Genomic DNA, 25,578 nt, shown 5'->3' with positions numbered 1-25,578 from the left:
GGATGCTGGTATTGAATGCAGAGTTGAAGTCTACAAACAGGATCCTGGCGTAGGTTCCTGAGGAGTCCAGATGCTGGAGGATGAAGTGGAGGGCCATGTTGACTGCGTCGTCTACAGACCTGTTGGCACTGTAGGCAAACTGAAGGGGGTCTAGGAGTGGGTCGGTGAGGGTTTTGAGGTGGGACATGACGTGGTGCTCAAAAGACTTCATAACCACAGAGGTCAGGGCGACCTTTTTGGGGGACAGGGATGATGGTGGAGGCCTTGAAGCAGGCTGGGACGTGGCATGTCTCCAGTGAGATGTTGAAGATATCTGTGAACACATAGTTTAGCATATACAAAGGAGTCATAAAAAAGTCATAGTATTGTATGTCAAATAAAGTCATAAAAAAGTAAAAGTAAAGAATGTTTAAAAATGTCATAGAATGGTATGTCGGATAAAGTCATAGCATACTACGTCTAAAAAGGTCATAAAATACTCGTAGTATAGCATGTCGAAAAAGTCATAGTATAGCATGTTGAAAAATGTCATAAAACGTCATACTTATATGTATGAATATCTCGTAAAAGGTCATGGGTAGTTCCCAAATCTCTTAATTGCATCCCCGTTTTCCACACTGGAGTTTTCCTTCCGTCTTAGTCCCTCCTAGCAGGGATGCATGGAGAGAGGAAAAAGGGAGGTATGTTTTAAGAGAGATGAGATGTGCTTTCCTCTGTAGCATCACATGAAGCGACATCTGTTTCTGATGACAACGGCCGCTGATCACAGCTGGATCAGCTGTCAGTGGGGTTTAACAGCTGGAAATACTTTTGACAGTTTTTTTCTACACATACGATCACTGTACTAATATTAATAAAGACAACACGTAATCATCATTGCCAGAGTAGAAATGGTTTCTCTCTGTAGCCTGTTTAACACACTGCATTGAGTATTTATACTGTGTTCTGTTTCCTGCTCATAAGAGCAGCACCGAACAACTTCCGGTTCAAGCGAGGACCGAGGCGCAAGAAAATGACAAGATAAGAGACTTGGGATGTATCCTATAGTATAGCATGTGCAAAATAGTCATAAAAAAGTCATAGTATAGCATGTCTAAAATCATAGCATAGAATATCGAAAAAAGTCATAGTATAGTATGTAGAAAAATGTCCAAAAAAACTCATATTATACCAAGTTATAGTATAGCATGTCAAAGATAGTCTTTAAAAAGCCCTAGTATAGCATTTTGAAAATTGTGATGACATGACATGATAATAAAAGTCACAGTGTAGAATGTAGATAAAACTGATAAAAAAAAGGCATACTATAGCATGTGTGTAAGATGTTGGTTTTCAGACTGTAAAAAGTGGAGGGATCCAATAATATCTTCTGAAAAATTACGTTCTTGATATAACGGGAAGTGTATAAAGAAATATACGGAAAAGAAGGTGACAGTTTCTATGCATCATATAAATATTTCTTCCTTCTTTAATATGATTTGATCCACTCCACAGAGACAGTAAAGAAGAAGAGGAACCATTTTAAATATGTGATAATGCCACATGAACCATTCGCACATCAGTAAATTGCCCTTATTTGAAGTTGATAGCTGACAAGATTGACACTGCTCTGCATTCATTTGATAAAAGGAATGGCACAAATTGTCCATTCAACCCAATTGTTTTGCAAAAACAGATGATTACAAGTCACAGGCAAACAGATAAATCTGGTATCCAAACAGTGAAAGGAAGCAGTGAGTTCACGAGGCACAAAAAAGAGGCCAAACAATAGTACTGGTTTGAGTTTTATCATCATTTGTTTACTCATACCGAGACACTACAATCCATTTAAAAAGCATATATTGACCTTTAAAACATAGCACCATTAAATATAAGACACAGTCAGAGTGGAGAGCAGACTAACAGACCTCCTTTACCCTTCTACTTCCTTTCTACCTTCCTCTAACTCCTCCATCTTTCTCCTCCTCCTCCTCTCTTTCTCTCTACAATATGTGGAGCAGAATGACTAATGATCAGTCGCTCTCTCACACACAAGAGACTTTCTTTCCCTGCAGCCACATCCAAAATTAGCACACAGACACATACACACACTCACAAATACACACGCACAGGCGCAAATGCACCCAAACACCCAGATATTCATAGGTTCAAGCATGCACACAAAGATACACACTTTGATCTCTATAACACTCTGAACAAAAGATAGAATATGTCATCCTTATAGGGTTGTTTGTCTAGAGACACTGTGCTGCAAAAGAATGGTCAAAGGTTTAAAAAAATAATCAAAAGAGAGAATTTTCCTCTACGAGAACTTCTTTCTTCTATTTTATTGGGCTCTGTGACACAGATATGAGGCTAAACATCAAACAATGTCTGATCTGTGATACAAATGTTCTACAGTGTCCATTTATACCAGAAGTCTTCATCCTGCACAGCCTTTAATGTTGTTCTCCGAGCTGCAGCTCTCTCTGCTGGAAGAATCAGGTAATACAACTTGAAGTTCACTTAGTGGTCTCTGCAGGATGAACTTTAATTTCTCTTGCCCCCTCCACAGCAAAGGCATTCAGACGTAGCTGAAGGATACTTCAACAGGATAGGTGCTTGCTGTCATGGCACTGGGGATAAGAAATCCTGTTCTGCAACTGCAAACTTGCTCACTACATCCAGCTCTGAAAAAGTGATAAAACCTGCTGCGTATGTTTCATGCTTAACACAAACCCTTACAACTGTAAGTAATAAGATTATCAAACATTTATAATATTGGCTGTATTTGTAAAAGCTCAAGAGAAAGAGAAAAAGAAGTGCAGATCTGTTCTGCTCACAGCTGTTAAAACAGGAATAATCTGGCTAAATGTGGTGGCTTCCTGTTTTGATTGGCACAAAGGACTGAAACAGTAAGATGTAGAAAAAAGTATTTCTCCTTCCATGTAAAAACGTAAGAGCAGAAATATTAACAACACAGCAGACACAGATGTAAAACCACTTTATTAAGCTTTGACAATGGCACAATGCTGGGCACACACAGACTCTTGTCAAACTGAAATCATATGACATTAAAACAAAAACTCAGTTCACATGATTGGGAAATTTTGCTCCTACTCTGATAAATTAGTAACTTCTGGGAGATATTAGTCACATTTTCATGTTTTGAAGCAATTAATAGAATTTGTTAAGTATAAATAGCGTCAGGAATCAAACATCAAGAGCTGAAAGGCCACAATTTGCTCCAATCCCGGTTAACCTTTAGAATTCCTACTGATATATCGTGCTAAAGAGAATTGTCCTCCTACTCCTGAAACAAGGCAGGTCTGTTCATGAATCATTCTGTTACATACACATATTTTGCAAAAATCTAAAGAAGACACAAAAAAAAGGCTGAATTTTAGCTGCACAATTCTTAGTCTGGATCACCATTCTTTTTCACAAATCATCTGCAAAATATCTTATGTTACAGTAGGTATATACATATGTACAGCACAGTGCTTGTATGCAAACTCATTTTCTTTTTCCCTGGTGTTTCACAGTGTGCAGTCACATGGGCGTTCAGTCTAAAATAGTCCGCATGACGTGGTTTCTGAATAAATTCTTTGCTGTTAGTTGGTAGGAAAATTACTGATTTGAAAAACTAAAACAGGAAGATGGCAGGCTGACAGATATTAGACTTTGAGGATGAAGTAAAAATACAGGATTCTAAGTTTTTTCCTCATTTTGTTTTACCTGGTCATTGTGTTTGTATGGAGCTAGAGATTGTATGTCCTCTCCCAGAAGTGGAGTCACTTTCATCTCTCATGATTATCTTAACTCTCTGTTCTATAGTTCGCTCTTAATAATTCATCATAAAAAAAACTGAGTGAGTATACAGTCTTCCTTACAGTAGTTAATTAATAAAAAATGAAAGTGTCAGATCAAAGTGTCATTAAGGGACAAATTTTATGTTCTGAATTAGTTTTCCAGTGCAGCTTAACCTGTTCATTTCACTGGCAGATCACTTTGTTTCTTGTTTTATGATAAGATAACTTATTTAGAATATGACAAATGAAAAAATGTCATTAAGCAAAAAACAATAAAATAATCTGTCATTTATAAATCTTGAAGGAATAGTTTGTCATTCTGGGACACATAAGCTTATTCACTGTCTTGCATGGAGTGATCCACTCTAATATTGGTACAGTAAATACAAAGCTAGAGCCAATAGCCAGTTAGCTTAGATTAGCTTAGCGTAAAGACTTTAAAAATTAGGGAAACAGCTAGCGTTGCTCTGTCCAAAGGTAACAAAATCTACCTAATTAGCTATCTAACTGGTAGGCACTAATCACTAGAGTAAAAACGAGCATTTGCTGTTTTTACTTATTTATGTCCTGTACTATGTGCTGAATGTGTTGAATTGTCATATTTTTACATTTTGAAAAACGAGGCGGTGGGAGGTAGATTCCGTCACCTCTGGACGGTGCCAGACTTGCTGTTTTCTTTGCTGTGTCTTAATGATAAGCTAAGCTAACGGGCTTCTGGCTGTAGTGCGATAGAGAGTGCTATCAATCGTCTCATCTAACTCTTCAAGAAAGTGAAAAAGTTTATTTCCTAAAATGTCAAACCTTTCTCTTAAATTAGCTTGAAATTGAAAGAAATACGGGTTTAATAATGCAATTCTGTGAAACAGGGGATCTCCCTTCTCTCAAACGCCCCTTAGGTTTCTACCAGAGAGAGACAGAGAGACAGAGAGGGAAAGAGACTTTTCATGTCCTTTAACGACACATCTGACCAAAAATAACTAAAACACCTTCAAACCCAACAGCTCTCAGAGGAGAGAGGCCTCAGGCAATGTGACACCATCAGCACAGTGGGACATACATACAGTAATGAGGTTGGCTCCCAAATGGCACCCTACAATTCTTCAAACAGCTCTGACATTAGGCTCCATTCAAGCCGTCACCTACATAATGTAGTGCGCTTCATGACCTTCTACACTCAGGCTTGTTTTCTTCATAATGTATAAAGTCTGAACTCTGCAGAGATCCTCTTATCACTGAAAAATGTATCAAATCCAACAGGAAACAAAGGGGAAGAAGCCGGGGCGTTGAAATATAAAGGATGTATAGGTGCATATATATAGATATCGGCTCTACTAAATAAAGTTTCAAAAAATATGAATCTGATCTTTTCTAGTGGCTTTTGTATGAAAAAAATAAGAGCTCTTAAACACCTTGAGTTCATTTACTCTATATATTTACAACTTTCATCCTGTTAAATTGTTCACAGAATTACATTCTCTCTTTTCTCAGGTACGAACACTGATCAGAAACAAGCAGACTTTTTGGCACATATATGTTTTCCCCAAAATATCCCACATCATTACATGGATGTTACACACAGACACCGTTCAGAGACACACAGAGGGGAAACAAACCATTTTTTCAAAACCAAAACTGCAAGACACAGCTATCATCGTGCTTCCTCATCTGGTAGTAACTCATTTTGTTCTTGTATCATCCATCAGAGGGAACAAGAATTGATGTTGAATACAAATGAAACAAACAGAAATCCGTTCATTTTCTTCTTCTCTTAGCATTATTGTAAATAAAAAAGAACAGAGAACAGCAGCTGCTAATACACATAATCATAATAACTCCATAAAGCTTTAACATTATTCATTTGTTTTTTTCAGACATACTTTATAAGGCTGATAAGACTAATGTTCTTCATCATTGAAAATAAATACAACTGACACTTTGTTATTCAGATTCAACAAACCAGCTGAATGGAGACAAACCAGAGGCACTGGGACAATCTCAGTACAGTTTTCGGGGGGGGGGTTATTTGACTATTTTTATAGTCAAATAACCAAACAACTCAGATAGAATCCATTCATTCATTCAAAAAAATGAATGAATAGAATCCAGTTTGACAGTATCTTGTATGTTATTAATAAGAAAACTGTAATTCCTTATAAGGCACAGTTAAATAAAATAAAATAAAAATTCCAAGTTCTATTTCTGTGTTGCAATGTCGACAATTATCACTTCTTCTACGCTAGATACATGCTAAACAAATCATTTTAGAGAATTTTATATCAAATCTTTGCTCTTCCTGCAAAACTGTTTTTAATATTTTCGATGACTCTTGAACTCAAGGCCGTGTACTTAAACATATCCAATCAGATGTGATTTTGGGCAACTGGATTTCCATCTCATAATTCCACATATTTCATTATACTCGCAAAAAAGTCACTCTGCAGGAGCATCTGTTTCACTGTGAATTAAATTGGGCCTTTAATTTACGCTTGTTAAAATATTTCAATGGTGCAGTTAGAGGTTGTCAGAGATTATAATTAGGAGAGAGCTGAAACAACTGGTCCATGAAAATCCACAGTGACATTATCTCTCTACTCTGAATATCAACAGTGTGAAATGTGTCCTATGTGACCTGTGACACATGGTCTCCTCGAAAACTGTGAACCGTTCGTTCCCTGGAGCGAAAAAAACCACTTGACTTTACACTGTACAAATGTCAGCCAGTCTGTTCGCACACACATGCAGACGATAATTTCACTGTGAGACACTCTAAGGGCCTCTGTTGACAGACGTCCAGCTCCTGTCTTCAACTCAAGGGAAAAGTTCATCACACCAGAGCCGTGACATTTGAAGGTCAGTGGACCGCCAGGCTGGAGAATGACAGCGTGGAGAAATGTGCTACGTTTTTACTTTTGAACATAATCTCCATTTTGTGTATCTTATTCCACTTTCTTTATCCAGTGAGCCAAATCGGAGCATAATCTGGACAAAGGAGAATACATCTCTCAGAGTATAAACATGAACATTTAAAGAGTTCTTTACAGATGTCTTTTGGTCCTCTGCAGCTGGACACGAGTCCACCAGTCTATGCTGCTTCTCATGGCCAGGATCTTGTGTTTGGTAATGGCTGCTGATGTGTGTACATGTATGTGTTTTTACATCCGTGTGTGGGTTTTATTGTGTGTGGACATTCAGTACCCGGTAGCGTTGGCAAGTGTATGCATGTTGTGTGTGGAGATGTGTGTTCCTGGCCCTGAAGCAGCGAAGCTGTAAGCTGCATATGCCACGGCGGAGCCCACCATCAGGCCGGTCATATAGGAGACTGTCATGGTGTTCCCTGGAGGGACACAGAGAGCAAAGAGTGAAGCTTTGTTTATACTTACTGTAGCGCAAGCGTCTCCAGATGGCGCACAGGCTATGAGCATGCACAAGGGTGTTTATGCTGAACTTGCTTTTCGTTGCATTATTCACCGAACCGCCAGAGGGTTGTACAAACAAAATGTTCTGCTATGGAGCAAGAACACAAAAAGTGTTACCAGCTAAAAACCAACCTCCACAATACTGAGGAGGAATCGTAAAAATGATATCTCACATCCATGGACTACTGTATTTCCTTTATACAAGCCCTGTAAAGAAAGAAGTTAAGTATTAAATGCATTATAAAGAAACAAAGGTTGAATATCCTGTGAACAATTTGATTTGGCTGGCAAAATATATTCTCAAATTAAGATTTGGGCAGGTGCACAACCAAGCGCTGGGACCACTCGCGGAGCCTTTGAGTACGACGTGCAGGCCATAATTAGGTCATCACCTGGTGCGCGAACTTCGTGCAAGCTTCACTTCACCGAGTCACAGACAATAAAGTACGCTTGAGTGTGGAGCTGATACAGAGTATAGCTTATCCAGAGTGAATGGTATTTTCAAACAAAAGATACCCCGGCACAGTGATCGACATATAAGATAAGAATCAAGACTAAAAGTCACAGCCACATTAGCAGCTCTGCTTTTTAGCTAAATGCTAATGTCAGCATGCTAATCTGCTTACAAAAACAACATGCTGATGTTTAGCAGGTATAATGTTCATTATCTTAGTTTAGCGTGTTAGCATGATACTTCGGTATATACTAACTGCTGTACATTTTGCAATTCTTTCAATTAGTTGTGAGTTTCTTTCTCCAGGAAGAGACTGTGCTCGGCCAAGAAATAGAAAAAACACAACATGTCGTTTTTACACTATTGAACAGACTAAAACAGCAAGATGTATTGTGTTGATAAGAGAGCCTTAGAGGTTCTGGTAGGCGTTCCTCCTGATCTGACAGTAGTCAGACACATCACAGATAGCTTCGTCTGTCCGCCCAACAGTCCAAAACACAAAGATACTCAGTTTGCAACTCAGTTTGCAGATGGAGGCACCAAAGAGTCACATTTGAAAAGCTGGAACCACTGGAAGCTCGCTATTATTGCTTGATAAATTACTTGAATGATTACTTAAATAAATTTCTGTGGATCAACTAATCCATTTATAGTTTGCTGTTTCACCCTGAAATTAGACTGAATAAAAATCAACATCACTATGCCAACCTCTACAAACTATGGATCTTTTTATACAATTATTGACCCATTAAGGAGGTAACTCACCTGCCAACTCCCTCTGTTCGGGTGGCACTTTGCCTGCAGCCTGGATCATCGGCACAGACCCGAAGTAGCCGTTGGTGACTCCCATGAGGAGGGAGAAGAGACAGGGCCAGGCGGGATGGGACAGGGTGGGCGCGTTGGCCGGGTACACGCACATGACAAACAGAGGGATGAAGACCACCCTCAGGCAGGAGAAGAAGAGCAGGCGTCCTCCGGACCAGTCGTATGGCAGCGCTGCAAGGATCTGAGGAGAGAGCAGGGAAATGGTTTATTGATGCCGGGGTTAAAGTCTGCCTTCTTACCAGAAATTTAGTGAAAAAAGCTAAAGACTTGAAATTCAGTTAAAAAAGATTGGTGACTATTAGTCCCTGTTCTGCAGTAAATCTTTAAGCCATTAGTTGACTAATTGCTTATAGCACTCTCCTGAGAACACAATGAATAACTTCTCCTGCCTTATCTTCTTCTCCCCAATTTCAAAATGCTATATTTGCTGTGAAGTCAAAATGTACAATCAGAACAACTTTTACTTCCAAAGTTAAAATTATGACTTAAGGACACCAGATAAGGTTTAATTTCTGAATATTCGGATAAAGCCTTTGAGCTAAATGCAATTATCCAAAAATAGACCAGACTTTTTATCATTCTTACTCTCAGGTTTGATAAATGGAGCAACTCCTTCAACAATTTCACAAGGTCAATTCCAGTGTTACAGTGTGCCTTTCTCTCTTTCCTGCTACTGTAGTGCAGAGAAGCCTGATGGGCCTACAATTAAATCCCAGAATCTCAAGAGGTGTGAAAATCATAGGGATTGCCAAGAGCTATGTGAATTTCAGAACATAAATGATGAGGTTACAGTCAGAAATTATGAATGCTGGTATCCCAGTCGATCAAGTGTATTTTAGGGCAAGGGCATATTTCCCCTGGGGATTATTTACGTTTGATATTCTACAGTTTCAGTTTGATTCACTAACTACAAAGACCTCTTACTGAAACTCCTACAGTCTACTCTTTGCTCATTAAACTCTGCTGTTTATGAGAAAAGCTGCTGCGTTTGGAATTAGTTATTTAATAAGTCTCATCGAACTCCACCTGATGTTGTCATCAATATTTCATCATTATTAATCAAATCTAGTATGGTTTCTTTGTACTGATTATTTCCTTGTGATCCATTGTTATTATGAAAATATTGATTATAGCTGCTTGAACTTAAAAAAAAAAATGAAGTACAAAATATAACTTGAGCTCTGTTAACTGACTTTCTCCCAATTTAAATAAATGATGTAGCTAATTAAAATGTGATTGTAATGAAACAGAATTATTCTAAAAAGGTTTTAAAAATAGCTAATCAAAGCTGTGTGACATAATATGTACATGTTACTGTATTTTCTCTGTAGCATCACCACATCAATTAAAATAATGTGCACTTCACCTTGCCAACAAAGTCCGACATGTTGAAGGTGGCCATGATGAGAATTGGGAGCCACTCTCCTAAGGTGTGGTTTCGTATTTCTGACTCCAGCCCGGGAAACAGACACAAGGTGATGCTGTAAGTCACTGCTATGGACAGCATGTAGGCCCAGATCACACGGGACACCACGTAACGATGCAGGATCATGTCTAGTTAGAGAAGACACACAGACAAACAAACACACACATAGACACAACGGGTGATATTTAAAAGCTCTCACTTGAACAGGTTACTTCTCTAAGAATGAGAGTAAAAGAGAGCGTACCGCGGACACCAGGCCAGCTCCTCCTTATCTTAGCTTTCGGGGCATCGAATCGCACATACGTCCCACCCTCAAAGTCCTCAACAACTTCCTCTGAAGGGGTCGGTGCTGTCCCACCGTTTCCCTGAAGAGAGACACATACACTGTTTCTTCAATGCTTAAATAAAAACAAACACATGACAGGCAGAAAAACATTTGAGGTCAGTCATCGACATTACATCAACAATTAAATTCCAAACTGAAATAGAAAACATATTACCCCTTTAATGATCAATTATCAAATTAGTTGGGCAAACATCCTCAAGGCTTTTTGAAGGACATCAACAGTTCATTAGGAAAACACTAGAGGTAGCCATCACACAGTAAATAAACATATTCTCTTAAAGAGGTTGAGTTGACTTTATATTTTCAGACTGTTCTCCTGGCTGCATGACATCAGCTTTTTATGGCAGTGAGTATTAGAGATGATCAATGTGAGTGGCTGCAGGTTGACGTAATGATAACGGAGAGTCTGCAGATTGGATTGCAAAGAAGCCCAAGACAAACACACACATACACACTCACACATACACATACATACATACACACACACTAACACACACACACACACACACACACACACACACACACACACACACACACACACACACACACACACACACACACACACACACACACACACACACACACTACAAACGCACATGTCCTCTTTATCCAAACATATAAGCACATCCTTATACTCATGTTTCTTACTACACACACATCTTTTCATATGGGCATCACACAACCACAGAAAAACACACATTCATGCCCACACCCACACACGCGCCTACGCCCACACACGCCACACACCACACACACACACACACACACACACCCACACCCACACACACACACACACACACACACACACGCGCCACACGCCCCACACACACCACACACACCACACACACACACACACACACACACACACACACACACACACACACAGATCCATTAGTTGATTGGAGGGACTTGCGGGCCAGAAGGCACCACTCTTCTTGATTATCCCTTAGCATAGAGCGCTCTGTATCCCCCGGCAACCAGAACAAAGAGCTGCCTAAATCAGCCCCCAGATGCAGAAAAGGACACACACATACAGACGCTAACACACACACACACATTACTGTCAAACACAGGGGGGGCGTCCCTCACACATTTGTATTGTGCGTAATGGCGGACAAACACGCACACATGAAAAGATGACAGCCTGAGGTGATGTGTCTTCCTTTGAAGGCTCTAAACACACACACAGTGTGATGAGGAATATCAGCTCCATGTCTTCAGGCTACAAAGTGCTGCTTAAAGCATGAATACAAAGTGGATTTACCTATTCTTCTTTCATTTTTCACTCATTTCTGTCTTTTCTCAGTAGTGTTTTCCCCCTGTGTCTCATCTCTTTGCCTCAACAGCTTTCTCCTACAACCTTTTTCCTCTCTGTGTTGTGACTCATTTTCTTTCTGTTCGCAGGAGGCCTCAACCTCCCTGTTTCTCTTTAAAATAGCATCTTTCCTCATCTTTTTTCCACCACACCACTTTCATCCCTAATAACCGTTTCCAAAACCCCCTTCTCTTTCTCTCAATATTTCTCTTTCTGAGAGGCAGCCAAAAGGCAGCCCAGCGCAGCTTAAAATAAATGATACTGCATTTTAAAACCCACACAGCCCTCTATTCCGATGTGCACTCACACTGAAGAAGTGACAAAAACACTCCTCACAGAAAGCAACAAGGAAATGGGAGTTGCATGACACCACAGTTTAGAGGCCTAACATTTCTGTTTTGCTAATGCAACATTTATGAAGGATTAAATGAATGAAACATGTAGAATAAATTTAATGTTAAGAGGTTTCACTAAAAAACACAAATGTGAGCCTCATGGTGATGCTAGAGGAAAAGTCAGTAATAAATGTCACCAAAGTCAGTAGGAGGTATAATGAATGTTTCCGCACTATTTCACAGCAATCCATCTATTAAATGAGATATTCAGCTGACAGACCAGCAGACACACACACACACACACACCCGGTAGAGCCAATAAACTGTCCAAAAACTTACAAATCTTACTTCCTCTGCCGTGACATCATGGTGAACTTGGTATCCAGTCCCGTTGTCGCGCGGGTCGTGACCTTTGACCGGACCTTTGCCTTGGGCCTGGTTGGTGTAGTAGCAGACAAATTGGGAGCGGCGGACCAGCAGGTGAAGCAGGAAGCAGAGCATCTCCATGCTGATGGAGACGAGGAAGAAGATGAGCGTGTTCTTCCTCTCGTCGGGGATCAGAAGCTTGGTGAAGATGCGTGACAGGGAGATGATCACACCTGCTGTACCTGGAAGGAACATAGGGGGAAGAACCGAGAGAAAAGGGGGTGAGTGAGATGAAAGCAGTGATAGGGATGTGCATACGCAATTCTTTGTTTGTGTGAGTGTACTTACTCTCTCCCGTCATCACCCCCTGTGTGTACCTCTTGGGCAGCATCCCCATGTAACCATAGAAACTAGACTGCTGCACTGGGGAGGGACGAGGGAGGGTTTTTATCAGTGCAAATAGTCAACATTGGAACAACATAATTCATTTAGAGGCACAACTTCCTGAACGTGTACACACCACTCGGCCACTCTGACCTCCGCACCGCCGCTAATTAAAGTCTCTCTACTGTTGGCTGAAAGGCTCTGTGATCACACTCACAGTAGCTAAAGGGAAACTGGCTCAGTGTATGACAGTCATTAGCAGCAGCTGAGAACTGACACCTCTACTGCTGCTTGTTCATTTGACAGCTCTGACTGAGCACCACAGTTTAGCATTACTCTCCACATAATATACAGGAGGTGGACTGTGGAATATCATGAACACTTTAACCGCCAGCACTGACATATAATCACCTAATTACTGTTTTTTTCAATAGCTTCAACAACTTTTTTTAAAAAACATCCATAACATTCTCTTAACTGTAACTGTTTCATGAGATAGCACAACTCCATTGTTTGTCTGCAAAAGGTAGTAACTCTCCTAAAACATTTCATTCATGCTTCAAAACCTAGTTATTGTGTCAGTAAATTGGTCAATGCCACCAACATGAAAAGTCGTTGTGATCATAATCTGGAGATGTTTTTTCACTATGGCAGTCAACCCTGGAAGGGTTTCTTTTATACAAAGCTCTGTTTGTCTTATTCTTTGTTGACATATTCTGCTTACTATACTAAACAAGAAGTTTTCTTGAGCGGAATGCTTTTGTGTATCACACTGAGCTATTTAGAATCCAATTCCAATTAGCTCATTTATGACATAAAACATTTTTAAATGTACATTGCAATAATTGTGAAGTAATGTGTTACATGTACTGTAAACAGAAAATTCACCTTTGATCTTTCATGTCAAGTCATATACAGTGAACAGAAAATGTGCCACAAAGAACATCTTTGCCAAAAGAAAACGTTGACAAAAACATTTGGTAGTTCAGTGCAAAACAACAAACTGTATCCCCTCACAGTATGTAGCACCATGTCTTGATATTGATGGAATATTTATGTAGGTCTAACAGAATCATCTCATCAGATTTCGGCAGCAAGCCATTCGCAAGTGGTTATTGTGCAAATTGTAGACAAATGTACTTACTCTTTCACAAACAAGAGCCAAAACACCTGCATTTGCTTGGATGAATGAGAGATTCAAATCTGTTGTGAAGAACCACCCACCTGACAAATCTAAGTCCAATATTCACTCTCCTTTTTACTTCTGGTTGGTCTAAAATCCTGGGGGAAATATGTGGATCTTTAGCTGCGAAATGCTCCACTATGTTCACCAGCTATTCGCTAACCTAGTCTGTCAGCTGTCGGTTTGGTGCTGGGCCGGTAGAGTACAGTGGGTTTTTACAGTTTTTAGCTGAGAAACAGTTGCCTGCTGGGGCCGAAAACAAGTTGAAGAAATCAGCAAGAGTAAACTAAAGCAGTAAAGCTGCGTCCTGGAAAACAAAAATAATGAGCTGATAGTCGCTAAAATGTAGATCTTTGAGGAACAGCAGAGTCAGGTGATAACTCCCTGTTGTTGGTGTTTTTTTCACAACACATATTCATCTGACCCATTGTTGATATGAAATATTGATTAGTGCAGCTTTAAGAAATGCCCTTTACTTTATATGTACTGATATCTATCGTATGCATAGATGGATTGATGTACAGACAGACAGACAGACAGACAGACAGACAGACAGACAGACAGACAGACAGACAGACAGACAGACAGACAGACAGACAGACAGACAGACAGACAGACAGACAGATACCTGTACATCCGAAGGCCACCACTCCCACTGATACGAGGTTGATGATATACGCCTGCCTGGTGGTGAACTTGGCCAGCCACACATCAAACACACTGACAAAGACCAGCGGCCCCAGAGCAAATATGTAACCTGCAAAGAAAGAGAAAGACAGACAGACAAGTGAAGAGACGCTACTGAACCAGGTCACATTGCCATGGCATGACTGAACACACACTTGACAGGGCCGACGTGAGAGCAGTATCGCTTCCATCTGAAGTCCGATCCTGAGTTTGTTAACTCCAGAGACAAGCTCTCCAGCAGACAACACACTTCAAAAGACATTTCCTCAAGGATGCAAGCAGAGCTATTTTAAGCTGCAGAGGGTATGGTGGTGAAACCTTGCTCTTACATGAAACGTGTGTGGAATGATTTCAAAATCCTCCTAGGGGTACATACATTTTAAAGATTTTTTTTTTCTTATGGGGTAGGCTGAATAGCTTTAATATTTGCAGAAATGTGTACTAGCATTACAAAACAGCTTCTTAATGAATAATATGGAGCCAAAATTACATCTCTCCAGTATGAGGCTTAGTCTTTAACAAACCTGATGCAAAATCTGTCTCAATGTGCATGCTTGTATCCGAATAATTAACTTATAAAGCATATTGAGTTTGCATTAAAAATGTTTTGAAAGCTGAAAGAAAAACTGAAGATGATGCAAGATTTTAAAGAAGCTATAAGGAAAACCAAAAAATACCCACAGACTTGAAAGACAGCCCCTTGTGAGTTCATAGTCTTGGGCAAAGTTTGTTTCTAACATTTTATCAATAATACCCACGGGAAAATTGTGGCAGAGCGTATTTTTCTCTTTCTCTTTATACTGTCTTCTCCATTTTTGCTTTGCATACTCTGCTCTGATAAGCCTTGAGGTTCCCAGAGGGTCATTAATAAAAGAGTAACAGCAGAATTTCCCAAAATGAGAATTTCTTCACAATTAAAGACCGGGCTGTGAGCGGGTTCCTGCTTGACTTACCCACAGTGATTCTAGTGTGCAAGCTGAGTCTCTCCACCAGCACGTTGTTGAGTATGACGGCCAGCAAAGCCACCATGATGTACGTCAGACTCATGTCAAACACTATGGACGTCCCTGAAACACACACAAACACATGACTCGTGGGAGTTGGATTTGAATGTGTACTTTTCGGGTGTGCATGGGTCTGTAGAATGAATGCATTGTCTAAAGGTGCAGTTATCTAAAGACATGCATGGATTTATTCATGCATATTTATACCTTCAAACTTGTGGTGCAGGTAGTCCACATCAGTGATGAAACTGTTGTAGGGAAGCAGGAAACCCACGCCAGCCAATAGCATTGCAAAGTAGATGCCATGGTAACGGTCGTCAGGGATTGGCTCCTCAAAGTCTGATGGGGAAGGAAGGAGACAAAGGGTTAGAGAATTAAAAGAGTATGATATCACACTCAAACAGAGGGGATAAAAATGACTTCAAAACATTTGAATTAGGTCTTGAGCCAAAGCACTCGATCTTCATTAAAGCTAATCAGGATAGATGAAGCTGTAGCAGCAGCAGCAACGCCTCCGCTCCACTGATGGAGCATCTAATGCAGCAGAGGACCTCGTTCCTGTTGCATCGGTGAGAATTTGATCAGAAGATCTGCTGATCATAGACTAGCTGCCAGAGGAGTTTTAGGTTAAAACTGGACTCTTGTGTTCTACAGCTATAATAATAATGGATTTTATTTATATAGCACACTTTAAAATACAAAGAAATCTCAAGGTGCTGATTCGGTTTCACAGTTAAAGTGTGATGTGCAGGTCCTTTATATAACTGTTTATAATCCTTTCCAAATCCCATGAGTCTACTATTAACTACTCCAAACCATTTTTGAGCATTTTATTTTTTACGGTCGAAATAAGGGAAGAAAAAGAAAAGAAAAAATGAATTTGAGACTATGTATTTCACTTCTTAATGTAATTTGTTATTATGGCACCGGGGACTGATAAAATATTTTCCTATTCATCTGACGATGGGTGATAAGCTGAACTTGATTCCTCAGTAAAGAATGTTATTTTCTTATACATAAATGCCTATTTCAATAACCACACGTGCAATGGCAATTAATACATAACATACAGTTCCTTAAAGATTTTCCATTTCCAAAACTTTAACACCCATGTCAAGGCAAAGAGTGTTAAACTGGTACAACTTGTTTAATATGCACCAAATTTAAACTCTAATATCTGAATGGAACATTTAATGTGGGCCATTGGCCTACTTACACATGAACAAAACCCTTATACAGTTTAGGAACTGCTGTCCTCGGCATATGGCAGAGTTCATCTTTATGAAAAAAAGCACAGGTGAAAGTTGTCTTTTTGTCACTATTTATGAACCTATGAACTATAATGCAAAGGCCTGTTGGAATAAAATGGCAATTTAGGCTGGGAAGAGAAAGACCCTCTCCTGTTCACCTCAAAAATTCCAGACAGCTCTAACTTTAGCCAAAATAAAACTTACCACACCTTCACCCATTTTCTGACCACTTTTCCTAAACTCCTTCAGTAGAACAACATATTGTAGTTGATGGACTTTAAGTCCTACTTTCAAAACCTTTGTTTCTCTCTCTTTTTTCTTTAAGGACTGACAGACTGCGTAATACTATTTTGTTGGCTGTGCACAAGGATATTGAGACTGAGAGCAACAGACTGACAGAGGCAAAAGATGAAGAGACAGAGAGAGAGAGAGAGAGAGAGAAAGAGAGAGAGACAGAGAGACAGAGAGAGAGAGAGAGAGACAGAGAGAGGTCTGAAAATCTAAGGCCTTCGCTGTGGGCCGTGTCCTTGGTCACTTGTGATCTGATTAACGTGCCCTTTGTGCAACCTGAGTTACCAGGCAACACAGCAATTTTCTCTTAACAGGCCTCCATCCTGTTTTTGTTTTTTTACTAATTTCCTCTCTCTGCTACACTGTTTTTATTCTCTCAGCCTCCACCATCATCTCCCAACACAAGCAGACACACACACTGCAAAAAACATGTATTTCATTAATACTATCGCTGATAAACCTCTTCCTGGCCTTCCTCTTGGCAGTAAGTGTGGAAAATATGTATATATGTTCACTATATTCTTAGCCACCGGTAAATACAAACATATAGAATATAATGTAGAAATATTGTGCTGCTGGTGCTCCACTTAGCATACTGCAAGACAGAGAAGTCCGTCTGTCTAAACACACTTTGTTGTCCTGGCGTTTTGGAGTAGAAGATGGATATTCCTTGTTGCTTGTCTATCTATTTATAAGACCATTACACACACACACACACACACACACACACACACACACACACACACACACACACACACACACACACACACACACACACACACACACACACACACACACAACACACACACAAACACACAGATAGACATAACGGAAACTCCCTCACCGGGCTCGGACAGCGCCAGCACTCCTCGCTCCGGGGCGTCTTTAGTGATCTCCTCCTCCTCCAGCTGGTACGAGTCGAAGCTGTAGCTCTGCACCACGCCGCTCTCTCTGCCCTCCCTCCAGCCTTCCCTCCCTCCATCCCTCCATCCAGCTCTTCCTCCATCCCTCCACACATCCCTCTCCTCTGGCATCTGGGCCAGTGTAGGCCTGCGGCGCTCCGCTCCCACCGAGCCCATCTCTGTGCTTCAAGTAGCCAATACACACACACACACACACACACACACACACACACACACACACACACACACACACACACACACACACACACACACACACACACACACACACACACACACAGAGACACCAATCACTCCTCTTGACACTACAAGCTACACCCTCTTGGGAGTGTGCATGTTGAACACAATCCCCAAAACAACCTGGAGTAGAGGCATGAGAGCAAAGAAGTAGAATAGCAGGAGACCTTCAGATGATGGAGGATCTGCAGGGAGAAACAGGAGACAGAAGCAGAAATGAAATAAAATGTAAAGCTGAAAAAATTTAATAAAGAAACATACTGTCAGTGCCTTGGTGAAAGAGACAGGAGTCAAGGTTATACACTCTAAAGAACAGAAGTTTGTTGTCTGTGTGTGTGTGTGTGTTTGTGAATGTGTGAGAGGCATATTAAACAAGTGAAACAGTGACAAAGGATGCATGACTGGATGACAGACAAGGTGGGCTAAAATGCAGCTCTGCATTCAACTAGGCACTGTATTATACATCATTACAATGTGAGAGACGAGACTCACACAAAATTAACCAAACTAACCACAATATTGATGATCCATAAAACAAAATTGCCAAACCTCTACTTGTTTAAGCTTTTCAAATGTAAGGATTTGCTGTTTTGTTTTTTTTCTTAAATATGTTGTGGGTTTTGACTATAATTTGGACAAAACAAGCAACCTCAAGACAGCACTTTAGGCTTGAGGTAAATTCTGACTGGTGAAGTTGTATAGTTTAACAGAATAACAAGCCAGAACATAAACAACAAAGTCGTTTTAAATAAATCAGCTAAACAAAGCTTCTTCTTCTACAATTGATCTATAAAACATCAGAAAATACTGCAAAATGCCCAATACAATTTCTTAAAGCCCAAGTTGACATCTTTACATTGCTTGTTTTGTTCAATCAACTGTCCAAAAACATATATTTACAGTTATATTAATTAAAGTAGATAATTAAATATCAAGATGGTTCCTGATAAAGTGCATGAGGATCAATTCACTTAAGTTTAATTGTCTAAACATTCAGCTTTATCATGCAACATCTTCACCCAGTATTAAACATGACTGAAAGTGTAAATTCAACAAAAGCAGCTGAAACGCGGCTCAATAACCTGCTTCCACTCACTCTGTTATTCTGCTGAACTGTTATTGTTACAAGCTGCATCAATATAAATGGCTATTGACATTGTTCCCCACGCAAACACAGACACAAACTAAAAAGCACAAAAGCTCATATGTGCACACCTGTGTGGTTGCACAATTCAGCTCAGTCACCACACATCAACCCTGCTCACCTCACGTCTGGCCTACGAATGAAGCAGCTCAGCCCTGGGCCTGCTTTGATTTTAGGGTGAGATCCTATTTTAACCCCCCAGCTGCAGGATCAGATGATGTAACTTATCATCTCTGTAATTTGGGTTCATCCTGGATGCAGAGAAACGAGGAGACACTGGGAGTTTACTGAGAAAAACCTGTGTGTTGTTGTTGTTGTTTATCTCATAATGATGCCAATTCACTTGCGCCTACAGAGCCACCTGCAGTTTCCTTTCCAGCCTTGAGGGGGCGCTCTCAGCCTGCCTCCTTTAAATTAAAAGGCTCCATAATTGAATTGCATTGTAATATCACGCTGCAGTTTCTATTGTTTACTTACATAATGATAGAATGAGCATCATTGTTGCTTTCAGGCCTAACATAGACATTCTACAACACAACAGGTAAACTGTGTGCTGAATGCATTCACTCCAAATCACATATATACTATATTACTATATTACTATATACATATATACATATATACTATATTACTATATTACTATATACATATATACTATATTACTATATACATATATACTATATATACTATATACTATATTACTATATACATATATACTATATTACTATATACATATATACTATATTACTATATTACTATATTACTATATTACTATATACTATATATACTATATTACTATATACATACGTGTTAGCTCCTAGACAGGCGCGGGAGAGAAATTAATATTGGAGGCTAATAACCAACCAAAACACGACGGTGGACAGTGGAGGACACACTCTCTGTGATTCCGCTTCTTCATGAAACATGATCTCAATCAAGTCCAACGAGGTTCAAATGTGGCTTTTTATATCCATCCTTGGTTTTTGAGGTGATTTCTGCCTCAAATGGAAAACAACAAAAACACAGACAAACAACAGGTTATAAATGGCCCCTTTACCTCTCTCTCTCTCTCTCTCTCTCTCTCTCTCTCTCTCTCTCTCTCTCTCTCTCTCTCTCTCTCTCGGAGTCCTTTGCTGCGGGATCTTGGAGCTGGTCTCTGGACCTGGTCCCTCTCCTCACTCAGCTGGTCTCTGGACCTGGTCCCTCTCCTCACTCAGCTCGTCTCCATCAGATAGAAGGGAAGCTCCGGAGCCGTCCTGCCTGCGAGCGCTCCTCACTCACCATCCGGCAGCGGAGACAAGGAAGCGTGTATGGATGGATGAGGGAAGGGGGAAGGGGGGGGAGGAGGAGGAGGAGGAGGAGGAGGAGGAGGAGGAGGAGGGAGGAGGAGGAGGAGGAGGAGGAGGAGGAGGAGGAGGAGGAGGAGGAGGAGGAGGAGGAGGAGGAGGAGGAGGAGGAGGAGGAGGAGGGAGGGGAGGAGGAGGAGGAGGAGGAGGAGGAGGGAGGAGGAGGAGGAGGAGGAGGAGGGAGGAGGAGGAGGAGGAGGAGGAGGAGGAGAGGAGGAGGAGGAGGAGGAGGAGGAGGAGGAGGAGGAGGAGGAGGAGGAGGAGGAGGAGGAGGAGGGGATGCTGCCTCTGGCTGTTCATCTTTCAGTCTTTTCAAACGATCTGTTAGAGTCGAGGATGGAACCATCGAAATACATGTTTAGTAACATTTGTTCCTCTAGAAAACATTTTTAAATGACCAAGAGTGTTTCTGTACACATCATGGAAAGTTGCCCATTGAACTGGGATTAAAAACTACATTTCCAGGGAGGAAAATTACTAAATGCATTTTTTAATAATATAGGATATTATAACTTATGAGCAGTATACAGTATAATTCACCCTATTTATATCTGTATAGTATATATAAAGACATATTCACAGCCCTAAGTATAGTATGAATAATATAGTTATGACAGAGGAGCACAAAAACAACATAAAGAAATACGATAAGATTGCTTTAATTACACTGAATTTCAAGGTGAGCGAAGTCCCAGGAGGGCCTGCAGGACCGTTGTAAAGTTTGACATTTTTTCATTCAATTCTCTTTGTCTCATTTATTGTCTTTTTTCATTTTTATGTGGCTTTATTGGCACGGTATGTAGTGTGTTGCCAAAGCACAAAGATAAGAAAAATAGTGGATATGAAAGGAAAAAAACAATTCTGGCAGTGGAGCCTCCGTGGAGCCTCTGTGTGATTGACAGTTTTATCAGTTCAGTTCAATATGCTAATGCTTTAATATTGGCAGGGGCTTGGTCATATTGCACACCCCCACTGGAGGAGCAGAGCCAGATGGGAATTAGCTAAATGGTATAGCTGTCTTTTAAGGTGTGCAGTACAACAGACCCAGGATCTGTTGCTGCAGCTGCATTGCAGGATGTGATGTTGTGTGTTTGAACAGCGTTCTAAGAGGCTCTCGCTTTAAATGCTGTTCAATAAAAGACACAATTAGATGTTTTGACTCCATTAATGCCAAAATTCAGTACAACTCACTTTTGGCTCAACATCACAGAGAGCATCGAAGATCGACTGCTCAAATGATGCAGTGCTTCATGTAAAAGGTTTATCCCATCGGTATACCGAATCTCTTCTGTGGTGAATTATAGCATGTGCAAATAGTGTCATGCTGATCTTCAGGAGATTATGTACAGAAAGCCTTCACTTTGATGTTCTGGGTTTCTATATCTGATTTCATTCAAATCCTGCATACTGCTGGCACATAATGTACAAGGCTCAATTACATGCAATGATATCTATTGTGATGGGAGAAGACCCACGGAGTAAATATAAACTGTATAGGTAAAAAAATATAAACGTGTTTATTATAAATGATACAGAATATAGCTCATTAAATACAATAGGAGTATGCTAAACACACAAAATAAAAGTATATATAATACAGTTAAGCAAAAGTAAAAGTTCAAGTAGCTTTCTTCATTTTTAAAGCAATCACAGCTTTGAAAAGACAGTAGACGCTTTACTGACTGGACCTCCCTGCTCCTGAGATGTCGATATGATTGCTTCTCAGCATCATCCTGACTGTATGCTTCAGTGTTTTTCTCAAGGATTGACAGCAGATTTAGAACAAAAAGAATTACAGCAGGCTACTTTGGGAGGTTTACATTATTAACTTATGCTTTACTGTAGAAGCCGTACGCACATATTTAACCTGCTGTGGCTTAACAAATTGCTGTCTGCCTGTTTTTAGGGATGCCAGTGGCACGGCTCTTTGGTCCAGACTGAAATATCACAACAACTATTGGATGGATTCATGTCTCCCTCAGAATGAATTGTAATTACTTTGGTGATCCCCTGACTTTTCATCCAGTGCCATCATCAGATAACCTGACCTGCCAGATGGTTTGTTACACATCTGAGAAGCCATTATTGGAAACTGTTTGGAAAAGGGCAGGCACTTAAAAAAATAATACTTGGAAGGTGATTGCATGAAGCATCTGTCAATTAAACTCTTACAGAATTAAAGTGAGGAGAAGAGCAAAAAAATGTTCTCCATTAAGAAAAGCCTTCAGTGTCATTATTTGCTTTTCTTTCAGTGAAGAAATGCTCTCCAGCTTTTATATAACTGATGCTATTGCAGCATCTAGGCTAAACTCTTTAGGAGCCTCCACTGATATTTAGAATGAGCTCCTCAGAGGAAACTGATTGTTCTGATTACGCTGATTACTAGAAGCCTGACAGGATGGATTTTTCTGTGATGTAGTCTGTGATCCTGCAATTCTACCGTGATGTCGTGACTTTGAGAGAATCAGACTGCCTAAATGCTAACATGCTAAACTGAAATGGTGAACACAGTACGCATACCTGCTCAGCATGTAAACATTGCCATTGTGAGCATGTTAGTTTCAGCAAACCACTATGTTAGCATGGCAGTAAATTTTGTTTCTAATTTAAAATATAATTTTACTTGAAAGGTGTTCTGAGTTGTGGTTGAGTTAGAGGGATAAATAAAGTAAAACATTTGAATGTTTACTCACCGACTGCATTTTCTGAAAAATAAAAAAAATAAAAAATATGGATGATTTAAATCTGCCATGTGAAGAATGTTTACACTCAGCATTACTCTCCAAAACACATTTTGTCTTGAAATGCTTTAAATCCAGCATTGTTTGCATTTCATTGTTCAATCTTGCAGGCTACTTCTTTTGTTAGCATTGCAGCATATCTTGGTGTGTTATCAGCGAAAGGTAAAAACTCCACAGGGAACCTTGAAATAGAGTGCTGCTGAGCTAACTGTGTAGACGATTGAAATACCAATACTCAGTCAGTTGGTGAAAATCAGGCCTAAATATTCATCATGAGTAAATATTAAACACAGAAATGATACTTTACTCCCCAATTCATATCAGTTCCACATTGCTATCCAAGCAAATAAGATCACATTTACAGTAACAGTGACAAAAAGATACAAAACTGCAACAATGAAAGCCAAATAAACACTTCAAAAAAGGCCAACTGCATTTGAAACAGCTCTGTACAAACAATGAAACAACACTAATCTGTGATTTATCAAGCAAACTGTCCTTTATGAGACATACAAACATATTGTATGGCACAGCAGGGGTTTTGACGCTGGTCCAGAAACACTTTCTTGAGATGAATTTAATCTGCGTAAAATCCTCCGGATCAAGAGGGCGTTGTTTTCTGGTTCTCTGCCTCCTTATCTCTTTAGCTGGCTGTTTGTTTACCTGTCTGCCTCTCACTGTACCTGTCTGTCTGTGTTATAATTGAGTTGTCAAATTCCTGTCTTTTTCTGTGTCTGTCTTTCTCTCTGCCTGTCTAGCTCTCCATTTGGCTGCATGCCTGCCTCTCTCTCTCTCTCTCTCTCTCTCTCTCTGGGTCTGTCTGCTCAGCTTGTGGGAAGCCTTGCAGCTCTGGAGTTATGCTGATAGTAATTGTTTGTTTTAGCCCACAGTGACTCAACTTTTTGGTGCGTGTGTGCGTAGGTGTGTGTGTGTGTCCTAAACAATTTTCTCTGCTGATCTTTGGTATGAATGAGTGAAAAGGTCCGATCATGTTATGCCTCCTTCACTTACATGGAATTATTTTTCTGTACAACCAACAGCCCGCAGCGCTGAAGTGTCCATAAGTCTCTGTGCGTTTTTCAACCTTTTTATCAATGTCAATGTTCACTTGCATGTGTGTTGGACTGCTGCTGTTTGTATGCATTCATTTTATCCTGATTTACTACATGTATATCCCCTATCTACACAGACACAGTTGTGTGTGTATGTCTGTGTGTGTATGTGTCTATCCTTCCATCCGCTCATCCATCCCTCCTTCCAGCCTGGTAAAGATGCTGAGCCTCAACAGTGTCTAAATTTAGCTGCCGGTTCAATCAATGACGGCAGAACCACAGCACCATGACTCTGCATACTGATAGTACTACCGCCTGCTGCCACCTCCCCTCACCTCTGCAAGAGGAGAAGATGAAAGGCGGAGAGAGGCGGGGAAATAAGCAAATTAGAGAAATGACGACAAGAAAATGAGAGCAAAGCCACCGAAAAACAACAAAAAAATCAAAGAGAGAGACACAGATGGGGCCTTAATCCTATCTCACGGTTAGAGGAAAACAGGAGGCAGTGAGAGAAATAGGCACCGGGAGGAAGAAGAAGAGGAGGTAATGATGTGCAAGGTGAAGAAGAAGAGAGATGAAAGGAAAGAGACAAGCGTAAACGCAGAGGATAGGGGAATTGAGGGTTATGGACAGATGGAGAGAGAGAGAAAAGGGGAGATGAAGAAGAAAGAAGAGGTGGAGATGAAAATACAGGGACAATATGGAAGAAAGAGACAGAAAGTAGACAGAGAGAAGATAAAAGCTGCAGTGTCTGAGGAAAGAGAAGCAGAGAGAGATCAGTTCCTTAGAGATGGAGAGACAGGGGAAGAGATAGAGGGAGAAAGAGATGCCAGGGGAGGGAAAAGGAAAAGAGAGTTCCCACAAGAGCTAGTAGAGAAAGCTGTAACACTGCAGGTTTTTTTCTAACCAAAGAGCAGAGGGTACTCTGTCGATGTAGCTGAGTGTATTTGGAGGGGAAATAAAAGCAAAGAGGCGTATAGAGGAGGAGGGAAAAGGTACATGGAGTGGAGAAAGAGTCAGCGAAAAAGAGAGAGTCTATCGACAGTATTGAGACTCTATGAGATG

At 40.3% G+C, this 25,578-nt stretch overlaps 1 protein-coding gene across 1 annotated transcript; it reads right to left on the bottom strand.

The window, feature by feature from the left end:
- Positions 1–6,979: 6,979 nt before the first annotated feature.
- slc29a4a (solute carrier family 29 member 4a) lies at positions 6,980–18,152 on the bottom strand. The gene is made up of 10 exons (XM_054608264.1): positions 17,918–18,152; positions 15,740–15,871; positions 15,482–15,595; positions 14,470–14,598; positions 12,623–12,697; positions 12,248–12,516; positions 10,157–10,277; positions 9,853–10,040; positions 8,427–8,667; positions 6,980–7,125 (listed from the first exon to the last, which is right to left on the bottom strand). Exons 1-10 carry the CDS (start codon positions 18,150–18,152, stop codon positions 6,980–6,982), a joined length of 1,650 nt encoding a protein of 549 aa, XP_054464239.1.
- Between the last annotated feature and the right edge of the window lie 7,426 nt (positions 18,153–25,578).

The sequence above is a fragment of the Anoplopoma fimbria genome, chromosome 11, assembly GCF_027596085.1.
Source record: "Anoplopoma fimbria isolate UVic2021 breed Golden Eagle Sablefish chromosome 11, Afim_UVic_2022, whole genome shotgun sequence".
NCBI classification, from domain to species: domain Eukaryota; kingdom Metazoa; phylum Chordata; class Actinopteri; order Perciformes; family Anoplopomatidae; genus Anoplopoma; species Anoplopoma fimbria.
The sequence above is the reverse complement of the archived record's forward strand: the minus strand, read 5'-3'. Positions and strand labels throughout refer to the sequence as shown.

Excerpts from the sequence above, each read along its gene's own strand:
- slc29a4a (XM_054608264.1), bottom strand. The coding sequence starts at position 18,152 with ATGGGCTCGGTGGGAGCGGAGCGCCGCAGGCCTACACTGGCCCAGATG. Across the intron at positions 15,596-15,739 it reads CCTGCACCACAAGTTTGAAG|GGACGTCCATAGTGTTTGAC; the intron begins GTATAAATATGC and ends TGTGTGTTTCAG. Across the intron at positions 10,041-10,156 it reads GAGCTGGCCTGGTGTCCGCG|ACATGATCCTGCATCGTTAC; the intron begins GTACGCTCTCTT and ends TTCTCTAACTAG.